Source organism: Aethina tumida, chromosome 2, assembly GCF_024364675.1.
Source record: "Aethina tumida isolate Nest 87 chromosome 2, icAetTumi1.1, whole genome shotgun sequence".
In the NCBI taxonomy this organism is placed as follows: domain Eukaryota; kingdom Metazoa; phylum Arthropoda; class Insecta; order Coleoptera; family Nitidulidae; genus Aethina; species Aethina tumida.
In genome coordinates this window covers 31,010,223-31,034,917 of record NC_065436.1, presented here as the reverse complement: position 1 = coordinate 31,034,917, position 24,695 = coordinate 31,010,223, and the positions used below count along the sequence as shown (strand labels likewise).

General features: G+C 29.3%; 3 protein-coding genes across 6 annotated transcripts in view; 1 reads left to right on the top strand and 2 right to left on the bottom strand.

The window, feature by feature from the left end:
• LOC109605816 (neurocalcin homolog) overlaps positions 1-24,695 on the bottom strand; it is an 80,804-nt gene that overhangs the window by 2,564 nt on the left and 53,545 nt on the right. Inside the window, exon 2 of one of the 3 annotated variants that reach the window (XM_049963474.1) lies at positions 395-533. In XM_049963474.1, coding sequence (XP_049819431.1) covers positions 395-464 — 70 coding nt within the window. In that variant the 5' untranslated portion in view covers positions 465-533. The remainder of the gene's footprint in view (positions 1-394; positions 534-24,695) is intronic. The other 2 variants (XM_049963475.1, XM_049963473.1) reach the window with 2 other exon arrangements.
• LOC109605823 (neuronal calcium sensor 2) overlaps positions 2,456-24,695 on the bottom strand; it is a 75,520-nt gene continuing 53,280 nt past the window's right edge. For both annotated transcript variants that reach the window (XM_049963477.1, XM_049963476.1), the window contains 3 exons: positions 12,318-12,461; positions 6,271-6,399; positions 2,456-5,893 (listed from right to left, as the gene is read on the bottom strand). In XM_049963477.1, coding sequence (XP_049819434.1) covers positions 5,717-5,893; positions 6,271-6,399; positions 12,318-12,461 — 450 coding nt within the window. In that variant the 3' untranslated portion in view covers positions 2,456-5,716. The remainder of the gene's footprint in view (positions 5,894-6,270; positions 6,400-12,317; positions 12,462-24,695) is intronic.
• On the top strand, positions 18,085-19,572 carry LOC109601960 (uncharacterized). Its single transcript, XM_020018266.2, has 2 exons — positions 18,085-18,191; positions 18,615-19,572. The coding sequence occupies exon 2, from the start codon at positions 18,714-18,716 to the stop codon at positions 19,482-19,484; it is 771 nt and encodes a 256-aa protein (XP_019873825.1). The 5' UTR covers positions 18,085-18,191; positions 18,615-18,713; the 3' UTR covers positions 19,485-19,572.

The window sequence follows — 24,695 nt, the reverse complement described above, 5'->3', positions numbered from 1 at the left end:
CGTGGCGCAAGTTATCAAATTGAATTGCAAATTGCTTAATATTAAGATGGAGTTGTCGCATATTTCAGAAGCGAGATTATCCACATCTGAAGTAAACGGAGCGTGATATACGAAAGTACAATAAATTTGAAATTTATCAATTTCAGTTACGCAAGCTACTGTTATTTATAAAAACCAAAACACAAAAGAATAATGCATTCTAAAGAAACGCCTCTCAATTCGTAGACATTTATAAATAGAATCTAAATAAAGCCATTATTCCCACACTAAAAATGCGTTCGCAATAAAATGTCACCGACAATACTTCCAGACAAACGTAATCAAATGCAATTAAGACTAATTAACTACAAATTGCACTCGAAATATATGCATAGTCAATAATGGATGTGCTCACCTGAAAATTCTGTGTTTTGTTTGAGATCCTCTAGTACTTCGGGCTTGAGCTTGCTGTTCTGCTTCCCCATGACTAGAATCAGTCAGCCTCACCGTCAGCTTAGTGCCGCTCCCTGCGCTCACAAAAAGGTCACAGGCTGCTTTAAAAACATTAAAAAAAATCACACCCAGGCACGCTACAGGCACACGTGAAAAACAAACAAGACAGCAACTAAATTATAACCGGTGGAAATGTTTAAAAACTATCTGGGGAAGTGGGTTAATTATAATTGTAATTAAAATTAGTCGTATATTGTGTGGGAGGTTTGAATCACGATCTAAAATAGTTAACATACTGCGGGGATGTTTGGAAGATCAAAAAGTATTGCTTAAGTGTAATTGTTTTGAATGTGCAATTATCAATTTTTTATTATATTTTCGATATTTATAAAAATAATAAAAAAAAACAGTAAAAAAATCATAAAATCGTTCACTTAAAGAGAAATAGATACTTGGAAGCAATATTTCTTTTTTCTGTTTTCGACTTTTAAAAATATTTATATTAGTCACAGAAAAAGTCTAGAAATTTAATTAAAGTAATTTTTTCCAATATTCCATTTTTAAAAAATTGTATGGAAATTTTTTCCAAAAAAGTTTTCTTAATTAAAAAATACAAAAAAGTTAAAAATCATTCACTTAAATTAAAATTGGTTATAAAAATAATATTTTTAAAAATTCCCAATTTTTAACATGGAAAAAAAACTAGAACTTTTGTAAATTGTAAAAAATGGAAAAACTATTAAAATTGAATACGTCAACACAATTTTTTCTAATTCACGACTTTTATAAAATTGTAAGAAAATTTTTGACAAAAAAATTGTTATTTACAAAAATTTTGATAAGAATGTAAAAATCATTAATCTAAAATAAAATTATTACATGTAAGTCAGTATATTTATTTTTACAATTTTTGGCTTTTAAAAAACTATAAAAACAAACTTAAAAAATTGTAAAATTATTTAGTAAAAATAATGTTGATAACACGCAGCAATTAATTATTAAATTTTGACAAAAATTATCAAGAAAAAAAAAACTAAACTTTTGTAAACAATAAAAAATTACAACAAAATTAAAAAATATTTACATAAATTAAATTACGTAAACAGAATATATGTCTTCAATTTTTCGATATTTAAAAACAATAAAAATATATCCAACTAAAAAAGTTTTGAAAATTATGAAAAAAATACAAAACTTAAAAATAGTAAATAGTTCCAAATTTTGATATTTAAGAGATATAAAAGACTATACTTTTAGTTAATTATAAATAACAAAAAATTTAAAAATAATTCACTTAAATTGAAATTAGTTACATAGGTAATATATTTTTTCCCTCATTTTTCGACATTTAAAAGGTACAAAATTTGTCAAAATAATTAAAAATTGATTTCATGAATAATTTTTTTTAAATTTTAGTATTTAAAAAAAATATAAATATTTATCGAAAATAAAAACAATACATTTTGTTAATTATAAAAAAATACAAAAAAAATTAAAAATCATTCACTTAAATTGAAACTGGTTACATAAGTAAAATATTATTTTTTTGTCAAAGAAATTTTGTAAATTAATTAAAAATACAAAAATAGCCATAAAAAATGGAAAAAATAATTGAGAATTTCACGAAGAAAATAATTTTTCTTAAATTTCGTAATTTAAAAAATTACATTAAAATTAGTTGCAAAACAGTATATTATATTAATTAATTGAAAAAATTGATTGAACACATTGATTCTCTTTTTTTTTCATTTTCAATTTTTAGAAATTAAAAAAATATTTTAATTATCATATTTAAGTTACCCATGTGTTTTCAAATTTTTAAAACATTTAAATTATAATTTTTTTATTGAATAAACATACTACAAATTAACAAAGAAATTATTTTTTGACGTTTCAACTTTGATTAAACAAATATAAAATGTTGAACACCAATAAGCTCCCAGTGACGTCGAATTTGAATTTAGCACAGTTAAAACAACCAAACATAATCCAATCATACAGTGAAATCAGAAAAACAACTTCGCCAAATATGTATATCATTTAATTGTCCTAATATTTAGTGATAAAAATCCAAAGATTATCTGATCTGCCATCAATAAATAGTGATATTAGTTCACCCTAAAGGATCTGCTTCTGGCCAATTTCAGTATATTTACCACTTTTCTCTACAATACTAATAAATACAACCAGCGAAAACACCTCGAATTAAATCGGCGTTGTCAAAACCGTAGTCGTACCGGAATATTTACACGCCTCCAAGAAGTTACGACCTAAAGAACACATTTCTATTTGATTATATGCATGTGAAGCTTGTTTTGTTTTATGTCTTTAGGTCAATAGTTCGTGGCACATTATGTATATTATAAAAGTACAGAGTTGAAAGCGTATTGACACAGATGCGAAGTAGTAAAAATAATATACAAAATGCAACTGGCGATTTTGAGTTTATTTCACATGCCGAGACAACGAGGAGCTTTCCGCCGGCGTCCGTCAAAAATCCACGCGTTCCAGACAACTTGACCTGGAAGGCGTGAATTTTTTTACAAAAATCTTAATTTTAATAACATCTAGAATACAGCATAATATATCTTACAATATGTGCAAGTAGAAAAATATGAATAGACAATCCACTTAAAACACCTGACAAATACATATAATGGAGTGATGTATCACATCTCTGTTACCAAAATGCCAAATTTCAATGCGGTACGAAAACGAAAATAATGTTAATAGCGGGGGAGTTCTCTTACCCTTTCCAGAATCTGAAGCGGGTAGGATACAACAGCGTATGGCTTGGCGCGATTTCGACGAAAAGGTGGATAATTTGTTCACGGCTAAAATGTATCGATCCTGGAACGAAAACGAATCGCCCCCCCTTTTACAAATGCTTATTAATCTTTGCAGGTTAACATTTAGAAAACGGCAACGGGAGCTCCATAATGCCGTGACTAAAAATGGATAAATGTGCGAATATTTATATTATAATAGAGTAGGGTATGTAAAAAATGTTCTATTTATTTTTATTTTCCATTTGAACGACACGAAAAGTCGACCCGAGTTGCGTTCCGAACAGGAAAACAGACCGGAGTCGGGCGCCATAAAAATTATGAATAATCGCGTTTTGATTTATACTTGTGGAGTTTGTGCTCATTCCCCACATATCGAAACAAACGCCAGATCGTCTGCGATAAGTCGGCGAATTCGTGCGGCCCGATCGTAGGAATAAGAAATCAAAACCGTCGGCCTTATTCATTTCAGTTATGGTAAAGAATCTGAAACCTCTCCACGTTGTCCCGCAGCAAAATTAACCGATAACCGATATGTGTCTTGTTCCCTAATTCAACGTGATCCCACCGTAACTGGAGAGTTGAAAATTGTCATCCGCTTTTAAATTCGAATATAATAAGTAGGTGATTTCTAGTGAAGAAGTTGATGATATGCTTAAAATGTAAAATACATTCATATTTTCTTTAAACGACATCTAAAAAATTGTTGTAAGTAAATGCTTTATGCGACAGTCTGTACAACACCCATAATAGGGCAACCGAAGACACCATCGACCGTCACACAAAAATAGAATTACCGACTTAATTAACTACATCAACTTTTCAGTCCGCCGATTAAGCCTACAAATAGCCGTTAATCGCGTTCAATCAAGACGACCGAAACGTAATTCTAGTACGATCGATGGTCCTTCCGTCGCTTACAATATATCCATCCACTGGATGAAAAAACGCTTGATACCAATTTGTTATCTAAGCTATAATTCTCGCTAAATATTTTTTTAATAATAGCCCGGGGATCGTACAGGCAGGTCCCTCCCTACATCAATCGACGATGCCCGGTCATCTTTATCACGGATTAAAAATACTGCACAGGCCATTGTTGCAACTCTCTTTGTTCGGACTCTAGTTTCATTGAAAAGATCGCCGTTGTGCGACGAGGAATGTTTTTTTTTTAAACCTATCTAATTAATAATGTATTTACTAGCTAAATGTACTTGGAAGGGATCGCGCGCAGAAATTAACTTGCTCTGTTTAATTGACATTTTAGTTGCCATTTGGTTATCAGCAAAGATCCTACAAAGCACTCATTACTACGACTGATTTGCTTTGGACGGATGTTGGAAATTCCTGTGTTTCAAACGTTAACATCCAATTTTAGTAATTATATGTGGTTTGTTTATTATTTTGTTTGAACAATTGTACTCGGTACTTTGTATTTAGATGAGTTAACCAAACGGCCGATTTTTAATAGCAGTACTTTTCCGCTCTATCTTAACGATTACATGTTTAATCCCCATTTTCCTTGGTCTCTTATACAATAATGATTGTATCCATTAATTGTTCCGTTTATTTTTATTAAGTAGTTTGTTTTTACCCATTTGTAAATTTATCAAAATCACTACGTAATCTAATAATTACTTTTTTGTGCATGGTTAACTAAATTTATCAAAAATTATTTTCTGTATTAAAAAGGCAATGATCACTCCTTAAAATTATGTTTATCATAAGCAAATGTACCCATCGAAACGACAGTGTTCCAATCTTAATTTAAAATTGTGTCTATCAACAAGTTTGATTGTGCTATTTAGTTTTTCAAATAATACACTCTACATAAAAGCAGAAATTCATTTTTATCCTTATTGTCTTTTATATAATAAATCTCTCTAATCGAAACTTAGTTGTGACTTTAAAGTAGATTGTATCGTAAACTTGTGCAATTACATTTTGTTATTATTATATTAATATTTCAGGGAACCGTATAGAAAGGTGTGTTCACTTCAAACCATCCTATACATTGTCTAGATCATTTATAATATTAAAAAACGACATCTATTTACATTTAAGTTTTATGATGAATCTGTGACGCTTATAAAAATGGGAATAACGGTCGCACAGAATCAACCAGTCAATTCTATGCGACCATCATTGTTTCAACGCATGAGTATTATCCAGGTGTGCGAAAAGGCCGTTTTTAATCCGCAATAAGAACAATTTTACACACTTTTGAATAGGCTTAATGAGAAGCAATGGCACGTCTAGCCTCACCAACAATAAATAAAAACAAAACAGACAACATAAAATTCAATCTAAATTAAGAGTTCATCGATGTTGATACGCGACCTGCGGCTCTGGAATCAATCCTTGGATGGTTCGATAATGCAAAAAAAGATGGATGAGTGATGTACCCGTGTGCGAGAGATTGAATTTCTTATTTAGCTTGGTCATCCAATAAACACAAAGTCTTTTTAAAGGTGGGCGCGGGAGACCGATTAGACGCATTAAGGGGCGAGCATCTTGGACAGTTCCTCGTCCTGCAGACAGCCCTTGAGGAACTCGTCCTGTGTGAGCTGGCCGTCGTTGTTCTCGTCCATTTTGGCGAAGATGTTCTTCGCACGGTCCTCCGCAGAATCCGCCGGCCTGTTCGACGAACACGCTCCCAGCATGTCGTAAATCGCCTAGAAACAAATGCACGTCACTTGTTTATTGATTTGTGTTTGACAAAGTTAAATGTTTACCACAATCTGGTATGTACATGATTTATAATAATAATTTTTTGCGGTATGGTGAATTTAAACAACATATTATAATACGGTATTTTACATTAAACAAATTAAAATGGGTGGATCGGAACGTTAAATAATGTAGTAAAGTACAATTTATGCGGAGTTTCTATTTATACAATTTTACTGAAAAACAATGTACAGGCTTTGCCTATTGATTATTGGAATAGTAAACAATAAAATATTAATTCAATTCTTTTTTATTATATTTTTTTTATTTGTAAAACACCTGAAATATGTGATTAAAATATATTAATCATTCAGGAACGTACCTGGACAATTTTGGTCATCTCCTGTATGTCAATAACACCGTTACCGTCAACGTCGTACATACGGAAGGCCCATTTCAATTTCTCCTCTGGTGTGCCGCTCGACGTTACATCGATCGCCAGCAGGAACTCCTACGAACGTAAACACAAAAACTATTGAATTTTTAAAAAATTTCCTCCGGGTTCGTCGCAAAACCAAACCGAGTCCCTCTTTTGTTCCGTTTCAGCTTTCAGTTGGGCGATTTTATATATTAAAACGATAATTAGTTGGGTATCAGGCACTTTATTCAACAGTTTTGTAAATAATTGTCCGGCAAGTCAGCCTTATAATAAATCACCAACTTGATTAAAATCTCTTTTATTGCTTGTTTTCTTTTAACCATAATTCTTATCTGAAATTGAAAATCGTAATATTCAAAGCACATTTCATTAAATAACCTTACCCTTCGGGTAAATAATTACATTCCGGTAAATGTATTCAAGTAAATTACGAAGCAAATTTCTAAATTGAGCATTACCTCGCTCAAAGGTCCGCAAATTCCTTTAAGGGCCGACAGATAAAGCTACGCATACAAATTTAACGTCTTTTTACGTTTAATTTATGCATGGAAGGACTCGCGTCATTTACTTTATTTTTTGAGCAAAAAATTTAGCTGTCGTGTCATGAAATATTAATTGTTACAGTATGAAAGGTCACTTAATGAAGAACTTTAATATATTCACCAATACTGCGAGTTTATCTTGATTAAAATGATAACGATGAAATGTTGAAGTGCTAATCTAAAACACTAGTTCAAAGCTTTATTAAAAATAATTAATTTTATCTATAATATTAACTTTTTCATTAATTATACCAAATTTATGTAGAAGACCTTGTGTAATAAATATAATTTTTGAGTAAAAAATTTAGTGGTCGCACACTCGTATCACGAAATTAATTAATAGTTACAATTGAAGTTTTAAAGGTTACCAAATAAATTAATCAATTTAATAAAATTGTAAACACGAATTTCTTAATCTTAATTAAAATGCTAAATTGCCATTCTAAAATTCAGATTTAACCATTTATTGAAATTGATTAATTTTACCCACAATATTAATTTTATCATTAAACTTTCTAAAATTGTATTCAAGGGCAAAAATATTAATGTTTAAAAGATTTACTAATGATAATTTTATTAAAGTCATCAATAAAAAATTGTGATAATCAGTTTATACCGATTGTGAATTGACAATCTAAAATGAAAGTTCAAAGCATACATTATAAAATTTTAAATTTTATCTACGACATTAACTTTATTATTAAACTTATCCCAATTGTATCATTAGCGTAAATATTTTAGTAAAAATTTTGGTGCTTGTAAAGAAGTATTCGTATAATAAAATAATAAATATTAAAGTTCATCTAATGAATTTTTAATATATTCACCAATATAAAATTGTAAGCACCAGTTTAACTTGATTAAAACAATAAAAATAGAAATTTGCCAATTTAAAATGGTAGTTCAATAAATTTATTAAAATACTATTAATTTTATCTATATACTGCCTTTATCATTAAACTTCAAAACTGTGTGGAAGGACTTTTATAATTAAGAAATATTTTAACAAAAACTATAGTGGTTGCAAAACACTCGATTCACCTTAATGAATAATTTTAATATATTTACCAATATAAAATTGAGATTAAAATAATAATAATGGAATACTGAATTATCAATCTAAAATGCAAGTTCAAAGCATTAATTAAAAGTTATTAATTTTAACTAAAATATTAATTTCATCATTAAATTTTCTTAAATTGTGTGGAAGGATTTTTATAACTAACGTAAATTTTTTAGCAAAAACTTGCAAAGCACTAATATATACACAATTATATAAAATTGTCGCTTCTAATTTGTCTTGATTAAAATCATTATATTATTATTATATGCTGAATTGTCAGTCTAAAATTATAATTAATAGTATTATTTAAAAATTATTAATTTTATCTACAATATTTGGAAAGTTTAATTCCAAAATTGTGTGGAAAGACTATTATAATTAATGTAAATATTTGAGCACACATTAGTGGTTGTAAAATACTATTTGTGTTATGAAATATTAAATACTAAAGTTTAAAAGATCACCCAATAAATTCACCAATATAAAATTGTCATCACCAGTTTGTCCTGATTAAAATGTAAGTTTAAAGCACTTATTAAAAAAAATTATGTGTAATCTCTTCCTTAAACTGACTAGAATTGCACGGAAAGACACGTGTCGGGTAAGGTGATCGACCAAGATAATTCGTGTCGTTGAATATTAATAGTTAAAAATGATATTATCTTTCATTAATACTATCAGAATTTAGTCAGTGAACATTATCAATATTGAAACTAAACAATGATTAATTAAAAACCATCGAAAACGTTAATACTGAATTCCAACGACGAATTTTAAAAATACGACAAGAGCATCGATAAAATTCGCCAAATAAATATCCGGATAAAATTTGCATGGAACTGACTGTAAGCCGCTCATAAATTTTTATTTTCCTTTCATCCTGAGGAGTGTGCAGCTCGACTGCTCCGCACAAAAGACCTGAACCTGTCGGCGTTATCTGAAGTGTATTTGAACAGGCCCCCCGTCACCGCAGTACAAAGGAGTGTACACACGAGAAGGGGACAACTGGGACACAAAACGATGTCCGCATCCATACCGACTACGGACTATTAAATTACAAAACCTAAATTCCCATTTTTTCAACAATACTTGACGACCGGACAGATATTTTAATGAAGGGTCATCTCAACATCTACTCGTCCACTTAGAAAAACTCAAAGGATAATGATTTCAACATTATCGTGGGGCACACACAAAGAATCTTTTCCATTTTTTCCATCCGAAAGAGAGATCTAATTTGTATGCTTAGCTTTGTCCCAATTTAAATGCGGGCCCCTAAAAGAACTTAAACGGACCTTTGAGTTCGCCTTCCAACATTTTTATTCGCTGAAAACACTCGAAACGAATTACGTTACTTACGTTACATAGACATTACGATAGTTACAGACGTTAAATAATCTTATCGCAAATATGCTCGTGCAATCGAAAGTCCCAAGCGGTTCGGTTAAAAAAATTGGCCAGCCTTAATGCAAGTAACCCAATTACGGGCACGATTGCAATTTAGATTGCTGTAACAATATTAAACAGAAATAATGCGGGTGTTAACACGCGAGGGGGTATTTTCTTGACGTGGCACACTTTTAGAGAAAATTGCACGCCATCACCTAATAACACATACACATAAATAAAAACATAATTTTTCTTTTTTTTTTTCGACGTTCGTTCGAACGCGATCTAACAAATTCATGAGTAGGCGCGCGACCCTTATCGATTTTAATTAAACTGAAAAATTGATTCTCTAATTAAACACATAGTATTTCGTAACGTGAGGTTTTCGTCTTTCATTTTTACGTTTATAAGGGCCCCTCGCTTGGCCTCGGCGGTTAATTGAAATTTCGATGTTCGAAGTTGATTAATTAATTTAAATTGCGGATCACGAAAACCGGACGATAATGAATTTGTGTAATTGCGCCTCATACGAAAACAAGCCGTATAAAATAGAGATAATTTCTGCCAGTTAACAAACACAATTTTCCACCGAATATTGATTGGCTCAGTTTTTCTGTTTACTGGCTGGCAATCAGATCAAGAGTGTACGAGTCGAGTGTCTGGCTACTTGTATATAAGTATAGATAGTCAATATAAAAAATCAATCAATAAAACGTGATAAAATGTATTCTTATAAAGATATCGCAGTTTGGAAATGTGACGTAAATTTAAAACTACTTTATCTTATTTCCGAATCATAAAATTGTATTTTAGATCTGTGGAAACAATACTGAAAATATGAAATAGTCCGGAACGTAAGCCTTTCGCTTATCCTGCGACAGTATGGAGGAATTGCGTGTTTTATTTTTTCCCCCGATCATCGAAAATTTGACTATTTGTATTGGAAGTATATAAAATGTTTCTGAAAGGTTCCGTTACGTGCCAGGGAAATTCCAATTATTAACAATCAATCATTTTCTCTAACCTTACTAAAAAGTGCCAAACTATTAATTAATCAACCACAAAAAATCAAATATTTACATATAATTCAATAAAAACCACGAAAATTGTGATATTCTGTTTAATATTTGTTTTCGTATTGCTCGTTAAAATTAACTAATTAAATTTTGGTCGAATGTGTCAACTTTTCAACTACAATTAATTATATGTATTTGTAATATTATCGTTTTACACAAGAGAACAGAAATTGAAAACGGCGCGGCAAATTAATCATTTTGTTGGTGTTAATTAAATTTAAAAGGTCCCATGGAATTTTCAGTCATAATTACATAAAGTGGCGACAGAAATTAGAGAATATTGATTGCTGCTTCAATTTAACTACAAATGGGTCATTCCATGATAAACCATTTTGAAATATTTATTTTCTACAATATTTTGAAAGTAACACTTTTTTCTTAATAAATGTATTTGTCAAATTCCATCTGTGATGTTAAATAGCATTTTTATATTATTATTTGTATATAAATTATTTTTAAAAATATTTTTCGACATTTTATGAAAAAAAATATCTGAAGACAATTTTTTAACATTTTACAATATAACATTAAGAAACAAATATTTTTTTTTAACCAGTTGAGATTGAGATTTTTTAAAATATTTTACTAAATTAAAATATTGTATAATCTGAAGGAAAAATTAAAAAATATATTAAAAATATATTTTTTTCCGCTCTATCAAAAATTTCTTATTCGTATTTTAGAAAAAATATAAACAAAATTATCAAATTATTTAACAAAATTAAAAAAATCTAAATCAAATATTTTTTTCAAAACTTTTAATACGAAAGAATTTATTCTTAAAGATTAAACAGATATTTTTGAAGTTTTTAAGAATTGTATTAAGTAAATTAAAATATTGTGAATAAATTGAAATACTATATAATGTATAATAATGTATTGATTAAAATATTGTGAAATTATGAGAGAAAAACTATAATAATTTTTAATGAAGCGAAATTTTTCAAAAATATAAGAAGAAATCAAATGCAATTTTTAAATTTAATTATTTTTAAATATATTGATATTATATGATTATATTTGTTACCCCTTATAAAAAAACAAAAATTAATTTTGTAAAAAAAATGACACCAACGTTTTCTTATTTATTTAATCACTTAGAAAAAATATGCACAAAAATAAATTTTCAAAACTTTTAATAAAACAAAAAATTAATAAAACATTAAAAAAAGAATATTTTAATTATTGTAAAATATTTTTCAAATAAATTTCTTAAATTTTTTGATGAAGAGAGCCCATTCCAATCCCCTAAAAGTGACTCTTATACCATTACTTTTCACAAATAGGTCGTCTTACATATAAAATACCATCACTACCAACCAAATTATCACTCCAGATTTCCAATTATTTAAAGCCCAATGTAAATGGGACCTGACAAACTTAAGTGTGGCTCGTCTGTTCTTCTTTCCTTCTTGGTCTTTCAGTTTTAGTTTTTTCTTTCACATTACCAAATCTTGAAAATTGTTGTAAAATGTGCGTTACAATCGATTTATTTAGACTCAAACCTCAAGTGGTATGATTTTTCTCTCACCAGGTTAGAAGAACGATGCAATTCGCAATTTTAATTCGTAAGACAATTGGTATAAATTATAATTTGTAGGGGAAAAACTAAAAGAAAAAAATTTTTAAAATATTAATTTTTAAAATATTATTAATTTTTAAAATATTATTAATTTTTAAAATATTATTAATTTTTAAAATATTTTTTATTTATTTTGGAACATAAATGTAAAATAAAAAATAAATAAATTTAGATATCTTTCTAGATAGATAAGATATTTGTATAAATATTAAAATTGTGATTTAGTCTATTTTCATACTGACTGCATACAACTGTAAGCAATATTTTCCTTTTTTATTTTTGTACTCGGTTTGGAAATGAATGGATAGTGATAGAAACGAAGAGTGAGCGTCACTCACCTTGAAATCAATATAGCCGTTTTTGTCCATGTCGAAGGTTCTAAATACGTGATCACAGAATTCTTCGGCGTTGCCGGATGGGAAGAACATCTTGTACATGTCTACGAATTTGGCGGGCGTCAGTCGACCATTTGGACAGTCTTGCTGTAATGCAAAATTAAAAAAAAATCAAACATGTGTACATTAAACTCAACGCAAATAAATTAACTAAAAAAAAAGTTACATGTGGTGAAAATTGATGGTGGACTTTGATATATCGATAATAATAAATTATCGCTGTGCGGGAGCGGAGATTTATTTGCACAAGCCCAAAATCAACAATCCTACATGGTATTAGTGCGTCGCATTTATTAGCAAAATATCAATATTGTGCTCAACCTTATAACAATTCATTAAGCCCCACAATGTGCACACACCGATTATATGTTTTTTCGTAAATTGCTTGGAGCCTTTCATTCTTCATGAAAGGGTTGATTAAGGCATCACAATCATCTGTCTGGTTTGTTTACCGATCAAACTACGTAACTAATTAAATAATGAACGGAGTCTGGTTCTTTTTTGAACTAGGCCCAGACTCGCGCAAAACAAATCGAAAGTGGAACAACAAAGATACAGTGACCTTTAACGAGCCGTCAAAATAAAAAAGTTCGACCCTCGCGCATATCGATTATTGTCAAACCGTTCCAATTGTTCGTCGTTGTTTCAATAAAAGTATTGGATCGCGGTTTATTTATGTTCATAAAGCGCATAAAGCTTATTTACACACGGTCTAAAGACTGGATAAACAGGTATAATATATTAAATGTAAATATTTTACGAATGTGTTTATGACTCAATTCGGTCATATAGATCGGTTGTACACATGTGTATCTTACGTGTGAATGTTCTTGCAGGTTTATTTCAAAACGTAAACTAAAACAAGCTTATTATATCTTATTCAATGAGCGAATTGTTGAAAATTATTAACTGTACACTGTTCTTAGAGCTGGGATGTATATAATTCATTAAGAAAAACTAGTAAAAATAAAAAATTTATTACTAAATTAATACAAAAAATTTTAACGGAATTTTAAATTGTGGCGGATTCGCCAGGTTTGATAACCAATTTATTAAAATATACTGATTGATATTTATGATTTAATAGTGAAAGGTATTATAATATGTAAAAAAAGATTTATCTAAATTATTAATTTAGTTTGTTTTATATTATTAATATAGAATACTGATAATAATTATGATACTAATTTCATGTAAAAAATTTAAGAATTATCTAAATAATTTTTATCTTATTCGATTTCCAACTTTATAAAATGTCCTTACAATAAGTAAAATTTATTATTTGTATATATAAAAAGTTAATAATTATCTGGATAATAATAAAACGATCTGTCATTAAAGTGTTAATAATAATTTAATAAAATAATTTTCATTTATAACTTTATTTTTTAAAAGATTAAGTTTATAATAATATTATTGTTGATTTTTGATAATAGTTTGTATTTTTATTAACTTGATTATAATATTAAATAAAAAAAATTGTAGAATTGTTTAAATTATTTTTATTTTATACTTTTTTAATTGTGTAAAATCTCTTTACATTTAGTAAAATATTTGTTTTATAATAATTTTATTTATCTGGATAATAATCAAATGGTATATCCTTAAAGTATTTACATTTCACATTAGAAGTATGATTCTTAATTTATCTTTCATGTTGTTAATTATTGAATATGATAATTAGGGGTGATTAATTAATAAAATATTCAATTATTGTCCGTATGCATTACTTTATTTTTAATGGATTAAATTTATATTATTATTATCGTTGATTTATGATAACAGTTTGTTTTTATTAGTGAAACTGATATAACATTTAATAAAAAAATTTGAAGAATAGTCAAAATTATTTTTTTATTGTACCTTTTTCAACTGTATAGAATCTCTTTATAGTAAGAAAACATTTATTTTAAATATATGTCAAAAATTGTTATTCATCTGGAAAATATTCTGTTACTTTATTTTCTAATAGATTAAATTTATAAAATCATTATTGTTGATTTTTGATAACAGTTTAGTTAAACTGAATAATTATCTAAATTATTTTTATTTTATAACTTTTTCAATTGTGTAAAATCTTTATATTAAGAAAAATATTTGATTAAATATATCAAAAATTTTATATATTAATTCTATTTATATAATATATCTGAATAATAATAAAACGATCCGGTCATTAAACGTTCTATATTTCTGATTAGAAGAGTATTCCTTATTTTATTTTTCATATTGTTAATTATTGCGTATAATAATTAGAGACGATTATTTATTTGAATACTAATAAAACGACCTATCAAGGTTCAACAATATATTTGTTATTAGAATATTTTTTTATCTTTCATATTATTAATTATTGAGTATCCTCTTAGAGCTGGAATTTAAATAATTCATTAAAAAATACTAACAGAAATAAGAAATTTATTATTAAAATTAATATAAAAATTTTTAACTGTAAATTATTAAAATGGAATCTTAAATTTATTAAAATATACTGATTAATATTAATGATTTAATAATGAAAGGTATTATAATTTGTAAAATAATAAAGAATTATCTAACCTTATTAATTTAGCTTAGTTTATATTCTTATTATTATAGAATTTTGATAATAATCATAGATACTGATTTTATATAATAAAAAAATTTAAGAATTATCTAATTATTTTTATCTTACTCGTTTTCCAACTATGTAAAATTTTCTTACAATAAGTAAAATATATGTTTTGCATAAACAAAAAATTAATAACTATTTGAATAATAATAAAACGACTTGTCATTAAAGGTTCATACATTTCTGTTAAGAATTAAAAAAAGTAATTAATTATTTTCCATTTGTATTACTTTTATAATATAATAATATAAGAAACATACTTCTTTTGAATATATCATAAAATAATATTTATTTGCATTATCAATTCTATATAATAATATTTAATATAAATATCAAATTTTAAGGATCTCAGTTTTTAATAAAGAATCTTCATTAATGGCAAAATTTTATCTAATTAAAGGGTAACTATTTCACTGTTTTAATTAGCTGAAACGCATTTCACAGAATTATTCAATGTAAAAAATTTACTAATGAAATCAAAACAAAGTGCCATTTACCGAAGAAAATGAACATTAATAGTAACTAAAATAGAAACACTCGTAGTTGCAATTTGAAACAATTAACCGTTTACTAATTTCGCTAAAAGCACAACGAACTCACCAAAGTAATATAATTACAAAAGCTATCAATTAAACACGATTTCCCGTTGAGGAATTACACCGGTGCGACAAAAAGACCAAAATCAAACGAAACACAATTAGATAAGTAAGAAACGGGGTCGCGACACTGTCGAATTCGAAACTATCGTTGCATTCAATTATCCGGGTCGACCCCATTGCCCTGATAAGGGTAAGTTTTAGGAAATTGGATTGTTGAATTTAGTCAGGGAAATCGGCGGAGTGTATCAAAGCTTTGACCCATTTTGTCAGGATACGATTTATCTCGGTAATTCGTCTGTCGGAGACGGACGAAATTGATTGCGACCGTAATTCATTGGGGCCGCCACTGCTTTTAGCAGGTGTGCCAACCGTAAATTATGGTCGCGCCAGGTATAATTTCGTAACTGTATTCGTTCGGGGGATTCACTCGTCGACTCCATTATAAAGTGATAATGTTGTCATTGATTATGAATTAGCTGGTGGACTTTCGGTTGTCGCTCGTTCACATCACGCCGACCTGATAACACAATTACTAACAGATTATTGTTTGTTTAATGGATGGCACACATAAACAAATCTGGGAACATGAATTTTCGGATAAACATTTTGATTAACTGCTTCACATAACTAATTTAAAACAAACGATGCCATCACTCAATAATTTAGTTCTCGCAACAGCTTCAAAGTATACAAAATTGCTTCTTGGAAATACTGATCTCATAAATTTTATTTTGATGAAATGTGAAATTCCTTCGTGTTAATACTCATCATTTTTTATAATTAATCACGTAAATAAAACAGTGAGTGTTTGTGTAAAACCATAAACTTTTCCCAAACAGTGTACTTGATTATTCAAGACAAATAGAGTGATAAAACTTCTAAGTTAATAGTTGCATGTTCAAATATAATTAAGTTTTACTATAAATGTATCTTAACATGAATATAGGACATGACAAATTTAAATCGTTAAGTTCTTTTAAAAAATTTATGAATGCCAAGTTTATAGCTTATGAACTGTAATAACTACGTTTCGTTAATGTGCAAATAAAATACCCTGTTATTAAGCTCTCAAAATAACCCACCTTTATAATTTATTTGAACATTACGTTTTAAAGTTTTTCCCTTTAATCCTAGGATAACGTATTATTAATAAAACAACATGGAAACATGAGTGGTTTTGATTGAAAGCTCGAAAGCAAGAAAACCCGACGTTTTAAAACAAAAAGCTCCAACATTGCAGTGTTCGCGTGACAGACGCCAGTAAAAACCCTTCCTGCATGTACATAAAATACTTTAAATATTCATAAAATAACTTAACAATCAATTGGGAGCAAAGCGTGCGACTTGACGTTCTCGATTTTAATTAAATTCAAGCGATACAACGTCGCAAACACTCGACGAACTAATTCGGCGCTGAAAATTCCAGTTTCATAAAATTCAGTCGAAACGGTCAGACAACTGAATAAAACTCGTAAATAAAGTGGACAGATGGCGACGACATGCCGATTGTGAGTTTGCCATTGCATTCACTTTTTATCGGGCATCTCCACGGAACGATGATTGATGTCGGAACTTTCAAGTGCATTTATCATTTCGGAATTGCATCCATTGATGGGAGTGCATTTAACGCTCTTCACAACCCGAGCGCTTCAAACTAAAACTTTCAAGTTGCACAAATCCGTAATTGGGGTGCAATGAAAAACTATTTCTATTTAAATTAACAGAATTATTTTTTATGAATATAACTAAAGATGTGACAGAATAAAAACTAGCATCTTTCTAATGAATCATCAAATAATCAGAATCAGAAACTATTTCAAAACATCAAATTCAAAAATTTTTACAATTAGATAAATTCTTAATGCCAACAAGGCGCAGAACTTTTGTGATTCAGTTTTATACTTAACTGATTATGAAAACTAAGTTGAATATTGGAAATTATCAGATATTTTTTATATTTATTTATAAGACAAATAGGAACTTTAAAATCTTTAAAATATTTTAATTAATTTTTCTCATTTTTTAAACATAAAAAATAATATACAAGATCCCTGTCAGTACAAAATGTTCTCAGACATATTTTGTTATAAAACTTGTTATATACCCATTTTAAGAAGGGTTCAAAAGAGAAATTATTTATTTTAATAAACCATATTTTAATAGATTTTTCTCGTTATTTAAATGTTTAAAGTAATTTAGAAGATCCCATTTCATTTTTTAATCATTACACTTTTATTAACCAAAAGATATTTTTTTAGAAAAATATAATTTTTAATTATGTTACAGACTTACTAATATGCATTATATTGTTATGAAAATTGGTATTGAGGAGAGTCCAATAGAGAACTTATTTATTTTAATAAAAAATGTTTTAATAGACTTTTCTCGTTATTAAAATGTAAAAAATAATATAGAAGATTCCTGTTAGTAAGAGATATTCTCAGATACTGCTTGTTATTTATTCGAAAATAATTTAATTTATTATTCTAGTCAAAATAAAATTTTTTGATTGAGAATCACCCTGTACATCACCAGCGACCTTGGGTAGCTTACTGTACGAAATTTAGTCATGTTTTAGTCTCGCTTGATCCTAACATCGACTTGCAGGTGAGTTTTTACTGCTCTTATTTTCTTTATTTCTGTTATTGTTAATAGCAAATTGTTTTAATAAGTAGGTGATTTTTATTATTGCAAAATCATGTAATTCAATTTTGGTTTCTATATTTCACAACATACAAATAATTTTTTATTTTTTATTGATGAATAGTTCAAGACAAAAACCTCAAAATTTGTTTTTATATATATATTTAATATAAATTTTATAGTTAAAGAGGAAAATAATTATGAGATTAATATTTTCAGTATCAATTAGTAGTGAATTTTTAAACAAAAACTAAAGTAAAACATGTTACTGGAACATATGAATACAATTTATTGATGACTCAATTATGTTCAAATCAATTTTCTAAATCGATAAGCCCACAAAATTTGATTAAACCAGCCACTAACATTCCTCAAAACAAATTCCAGGACCACATCCCCCGGTAACAAGACCACATCGCCCCGAAATAAGCCCACAACGTGCCAAATTGTTTCGTTATCCCATTCAAATCGCCAAACGTACACAAGATGACTATGAACGTAGTAAATTTCAGACAGGTCTACAAATTCGAATGCATTAGGTGTTTAGAATTCGTAGATCCGCCGTTCCTGACGTGCTTCAATAATCACATGTTCTGCAGCGACTGCTTCGTCCACCAGTGTCCGGCATGCGGCGGACACAAAAATAAGTACGGCCACATGCAGTTGTGCGAAATGTACGACAATATGCTGTTGCCGTGCGTCAACTACCGTAGAGGTTGCCGTTACACCGGCCGGAGTAAAGACATCTATCATCACAAGAAGCAGTGCCAGTTAAACATGGACTACTGCCCCTTCAGCATGTCCGATCGGATGCAATGCAAGTGGAATGGACCGCACTTCAAGCTCCAGCCCCATTTGGAAAAATCACACGACATGATGTACGATCATTCAGATTTCGCCATCCTCGAGGGATTCAGCGAGAAGCCGTTCTGGCGGGAGCCCCTGCAAGTCGACGGGCAAATATTTCTGGCATGTTTCAGCAAGGAGGAAAGCGGATTTCTGGTCGGAGTCTATGCGATACGCCCGACCCAAAGAATAACGCATCAATACAAAATCGTCATCAGCGACGACAACAAGACCAAATCCGTGATTGTAAATGGGGAGGTGGAGTGGTTTAAGAGCCCCAACAAGTTCATATTAGATACATTTAACTGTGTCGATCTTTGTAACCGTACTATCGACGGTTTTCGAGGCCCCCGAGGGTTAAGATATTATGTTAGAGTTGAAAAAAAATATGATATGCGAAAGTATTGTTAAATACTTGTGTGTTTTAATGTGCCGCTATTTTAATTGCTTTTAATTATTGTTAAATTAAAGACGACCAATAAACCTTGTGATTTTAAAACGTATTCGTTTCATTTTTGTTATAAATTTCCACGTTTGTTGTGTTCTGGAGTAATATTTCACAGGACCGAAATTACAAGCGTCGGACTGACACCACATGCATCACGGCCAAGTGACGAGAAATTCATTTAACGGCGAAAAGCGTCGGGACGCGAAACCCGATTAGTTCCACGCCCAGTCTCATGCCGTACCGACTCCTTTAATTTGATTGAACTTAATTAAACAGCCAACAAAATATTCCAACGTTTAAAACGTTGAGTCTAATAAATCTGTTAAGAGCGCTTAAAAATAAGATAAGACGGCAGAAGTAACATTTCGCAAATTAAAACTAACGTCGGTGCGACACCCGCAATGAATATAAATTCCGCAGAGGGCGAGCCTACTGGAAATTTTAAGGTAAATTAAATTTGGGGGGCCGTAAACGTTCGTCTAGGCCCCTGGGAGGCCGCTTACGACAATTTGGGACGCTCTCGTGTCCATTACGTTAGTTTTTTAATCACCTAATTACCGCCGGGCAAACAACGAATTCCTGCGTTCGTGAACCGGGAAATTATCACGTTTTGTTTAATTAAAAAAATATGATAATGAAACAAGGAACAAAAATGAATGACAGCAAGAACGTAACGAACGCCGAAACAATTCCAATATCCCGTATATTTATCCCGGTGCCCGGGAATTTTTCAGCGGAGACGGTTTCACCGCACGTCCCACTCCCTGTGGCAATCATGGCCCGGTAATTAAGCGTCTTTTGATCCGGGCATCGTCGTTGCCACCGTCGCGAACTAACGCGATTAGCGGCACGGAAAGACGGCGCCTCTCGGAAAAATCGCGTTCGTCAGGCTCCTTTGGGAGTTTTCCGGAGTGCCATCTTATGTTTCTATTAACTATTTGTATTGGGTTACTCAAAAACAATGTTTCTTTTAGACTACATTTTTTGATATAATTATATCAATAAGTTAGTAACAAAATACAACAAATTAACGTTATCAATTTTTATAAAACTTAAATAATTAATTTGTAAAAGATAAAAAACGTTTCTGTTAACTTCCTGCATTGGAGCGTTATTTTATTTATAGTCTGATTAGTCTTATCAATTCTTCAAAATAGATTTGTTGTTTCTAATAACTAATATATGTAATAATTATATTCATATGTACATAAAAAATAACCAACTGATGTAATCCTTTCTTTAAAGGTGAAATAATTAATTCGTAAATTAGTTTGTTACTCAAGAATAATGTCAAATTTCTGTTACAAATATATTGATACATCGAAAAAAATATAACATTTAAGACAGAAATCATTAATTTGTAAAAGAATAATAAATATTCATTGTCGTTTCCATAATCTTCTTGTATTGAATTATTCATGAATAATGTTTTTTATAGTATAAATTTTGACATAATTATATTGATAAGAGTTCAACGAATGAAAATATATTAACTAATTCGTAAAAAAATAATAAATATTTGCTGTTGTTTCCAAAAAAATTCTGCATTGGGTTAATCCACAATAATGTTTTAATATAGTCCAATTATTGTTATTGATCAGTATACATCAAAAAATTATAACAATTTGATGTTATCAAGTCAGAAAGTATAATAAACATTTGTGCAGTTTGAACGAACTTCCTGTATTCAATTATTCTATAATAATGGTTTAATATAGTCCAATTTTTGTTGTAATAATATTGATGAGTTCATCGAATAAAATATAACAAACTGATCAATTCTTTAAAAGTGAAATAATTAATTAATTCTTAAAAAAAATAAGAAATATTTGCTGTTGATTCCAAAAACTTCTTGATAGTGATTTCGTTTTGAGTAACTCCCTGTATTGGCCTACTCAAGAATGTTTTTATAAAAGAAAAATTGATATTATCATTTACATATGACTGAAATAGTTAATTTTGTAATCAATTAATTCATAATTAATGCAAACAGTTGGGCAGAAAAGTTCGTAGGCTATCAAAGAAAAAATCTTTTTTTTGATAGAATTTGTTCTGATGAAACAGGAATTTCTTCTTCTTCAAATGGGGCCGTTTTTCCGCGATTTCGTCCTTCAAACGCTCTAATAAATAACGCCACGTAATAGCCGCTGTTTATGGTTTTTCCCTTTTTAAGACAGTCAATGAATATTATACCATGCGCATCCCAAAATACTGATGCCATAACCTTGCTGTCCAACACGTTCCTTTGATATCTTTAGGGTCTCAGCTATCTCAGTCAACTTCACTTTACGGTTATCCGAAATTATTTTGTGGACTTTTTTGATGTTTTCGTCGGTAACACCCTCTTTGGGGCGTCCACTGCGTGCATCGTCCTCGGTGCTCATTTCGCCTCGTTTAAACATAGTAAACCACTTTTCAACGGTTAATTTTCCTGGTGTAAAGTCCGAATAATATTTATAAAGCCAAGCCTTGGCTTGATTTTCGCCAAAATGCACATGAACACACGAAATTCCTTTTTATCCAACTAACAAAAGTTGCTTCACTCAAAATGCTATAACTCACAAACTAATAGTACGACAGCTGTCAAATTTATATACGTGTCTTTTGAAGGTTGGGGTTAACTGAAAATCTTATAGATTTAATATTAGTAGCGCCATTTATGTGTCAGCCTACGAACTTTTCAGCCCACCTGTTATTTTTATTAACTTCCAATATTGGGTTACTCAAAAAAATATTTTTTATGATTTATTGTCATAATATACATCGGAATAATGTTTATCAAAGTTAACGTTAACAATACCATAAAATTGAATAATTAATTTGGAGAATAGTAAGAAATAAACCTTTAAATTAAGTTCTAACATAGTTGTAACTGTGGCCGGAAGGACTCGTAAATTTCAGATTTAATTTCGTATAATAGGACGTGGTTTATGCGAACAATTAGAGGAAACAACATTGTTACTCAGCCAGATTAAGATTTTGGCCAGAAGTATTACTACTACTGTTTAGGGACCATTAATCAGAATTAAAAGCCACAAGAGGATTTACCTCTTCTACAAACTAGAACTTCCTAGGTTTGATAATCTGTTTATTACTAATTAAATCACAATTTAAATAACTCTATGATAACAGTTTAATTAAAATATGGTGTCTGTTTAAGTTGATAATAGGACTAAAGTTACTAGCCCAATCCCAACTTCAAGAAACCGTAATTTCCTGTTAAACACCTAATGAATTGACCTATTGTCCAATTAATTAAATTCGTCAGTAGGTAATAAGTGAATTTTCGTTGGCGCACCAGATCGAATTAATTCGGCAACGGGTTCCGTAAATCACGTGCGCCATTAATGAGCGGGCATAATGGTCTACGATGCGATATCGTTAATCCTCCGACGATATGTTTGAAGTTCCGAACTGCCATTTAAAAGCGACGAAGCCGACCTAATAATTCCGCGGAAAACTTATTTCATAACGAGTGTGCCGTAATTGCGCGGCGAGCGCTGAATACGAATTGCATTATAAAGTGAGTTTAATATCCGTTTATAATTAACTGTCTATATGTGTCAAGAATTCGTTTAGCATATTGCGTGACGTCTCTTAACTCGGACAAACATACATGAGTGTTCTACTGGTATTTTTTTCTTTGCATTCTTTAAATTAAAAATGCATTAAATTAATTTGAGGTTTCAATTTGTGCGTTTAACAACCGTAGGATTGGACTGAATTACGTCGTTATTTTTGTTGTCATATGTCACAATGGTTTTATGACGATCAACACGTAATGTAATATTTAACAATACATTACATTAACGTATTAATAAAAAATAAAACAATTTGAATAAGAGTATATTGTTGTTTTATTGAAGGATACACAATATTGAGAATCGTTCCCATGTCAAGGTTTAGCTTTAAGTTTCTATCGTAAATTACCCTGGATATTAATAGCATTTCATGGCTTCCCGTTTTTAATAAACCCCACTAATCATATAAAATTTATTTACTGAATGCAATCAAAATGAGATTTGCTGAAATCTTAGCACGCAATATTATAATTTTTAGGCACAAAGTTATGGAAAAAAAAGAGTGATTCAAAACGATATTAACGAAGAGATTAATTGCTGCACAATACTTTTGTGTTGAAAAATATTATGTTGATTATTGAATATTTTACATGATTAAACCTATTTCAATTTTTCACACTTTTTTATTTATAATTATCGGGATTTCTATACAACACAATAAGAAAAGAATAGTTTACCTCCAAACTTTTGGATTGCACAGCTCATTTCAAACTACTATGCTGAGCAGACTGTCAAAACTGTTGTCATTGTTTGCGCATAATATATATCGTATCGTATGTTTATATAAAGTTATAAATAAACTTCTTACCTTGAATAACCTATTTACTAAATACAATCAAAATAAAATATGTTGAATTCGTAGTAACCAACATTTTAGGGAACAAAATTGAAAGAAGTTAACATGTTTTTGTGTTGAAAATAAAACATTTATTATTGATTATATTCAACAATTACATTTATTTTAGTAAAACGATATTAATGAAGAAGTTAACTTGTTTTAAAAATAAAACATTTATTATTGAATATAATACGATTAGACTAATTTTAGCAAACAAGAATAATCTTTCTCCAAATTTTTGGATTGCTCTGTATATGCAGATATATATCATGATGTTTATATCAAAATAAATATAAAAATTCGTGTTATGTATTGACATTACAACTTTAAAGGCAGTCAAGCAAGAACATTATGTGGTTCAAAATTTATTTATTTAATATAATCAAAATATTTGTTGAATTCTTACCAACCAACACTTTGGGCTACGAAATTGTGAGAAAAAAACAGAAAGCAAAACGATATTAATGAAAGTTAATTTGAAAATAAAACGTTTATTATTGAATATTTTCTTCGATTAGACTAATTTTAGCATTAAACACATTTTTTTTATTATAATCAGAAGATTTTCTATTCAAAACAATAAAACAAGAATAATCTTACTCCAAATTTTTTGATTGCGCAATTTATTTATTGTATATTTTGTTGTGTAGTTGTAGTTGTCTGCGCAAGATACATTTATATCAAAATAAATATAGAAATTTGTGTTATGTGTTAACAAAACAACTTTAAAGAGGACTTTAATATTTATTACATCA

Excerpts from the sequence above, each read along its gene's own strand:
- LOC109601960 (XM_020018266.2), top strand. The coding sequence starts at position 18,714 with ATGACTATGAACGTAGTAAATTTCAGACAGGTCTACAAATTCGAATGC.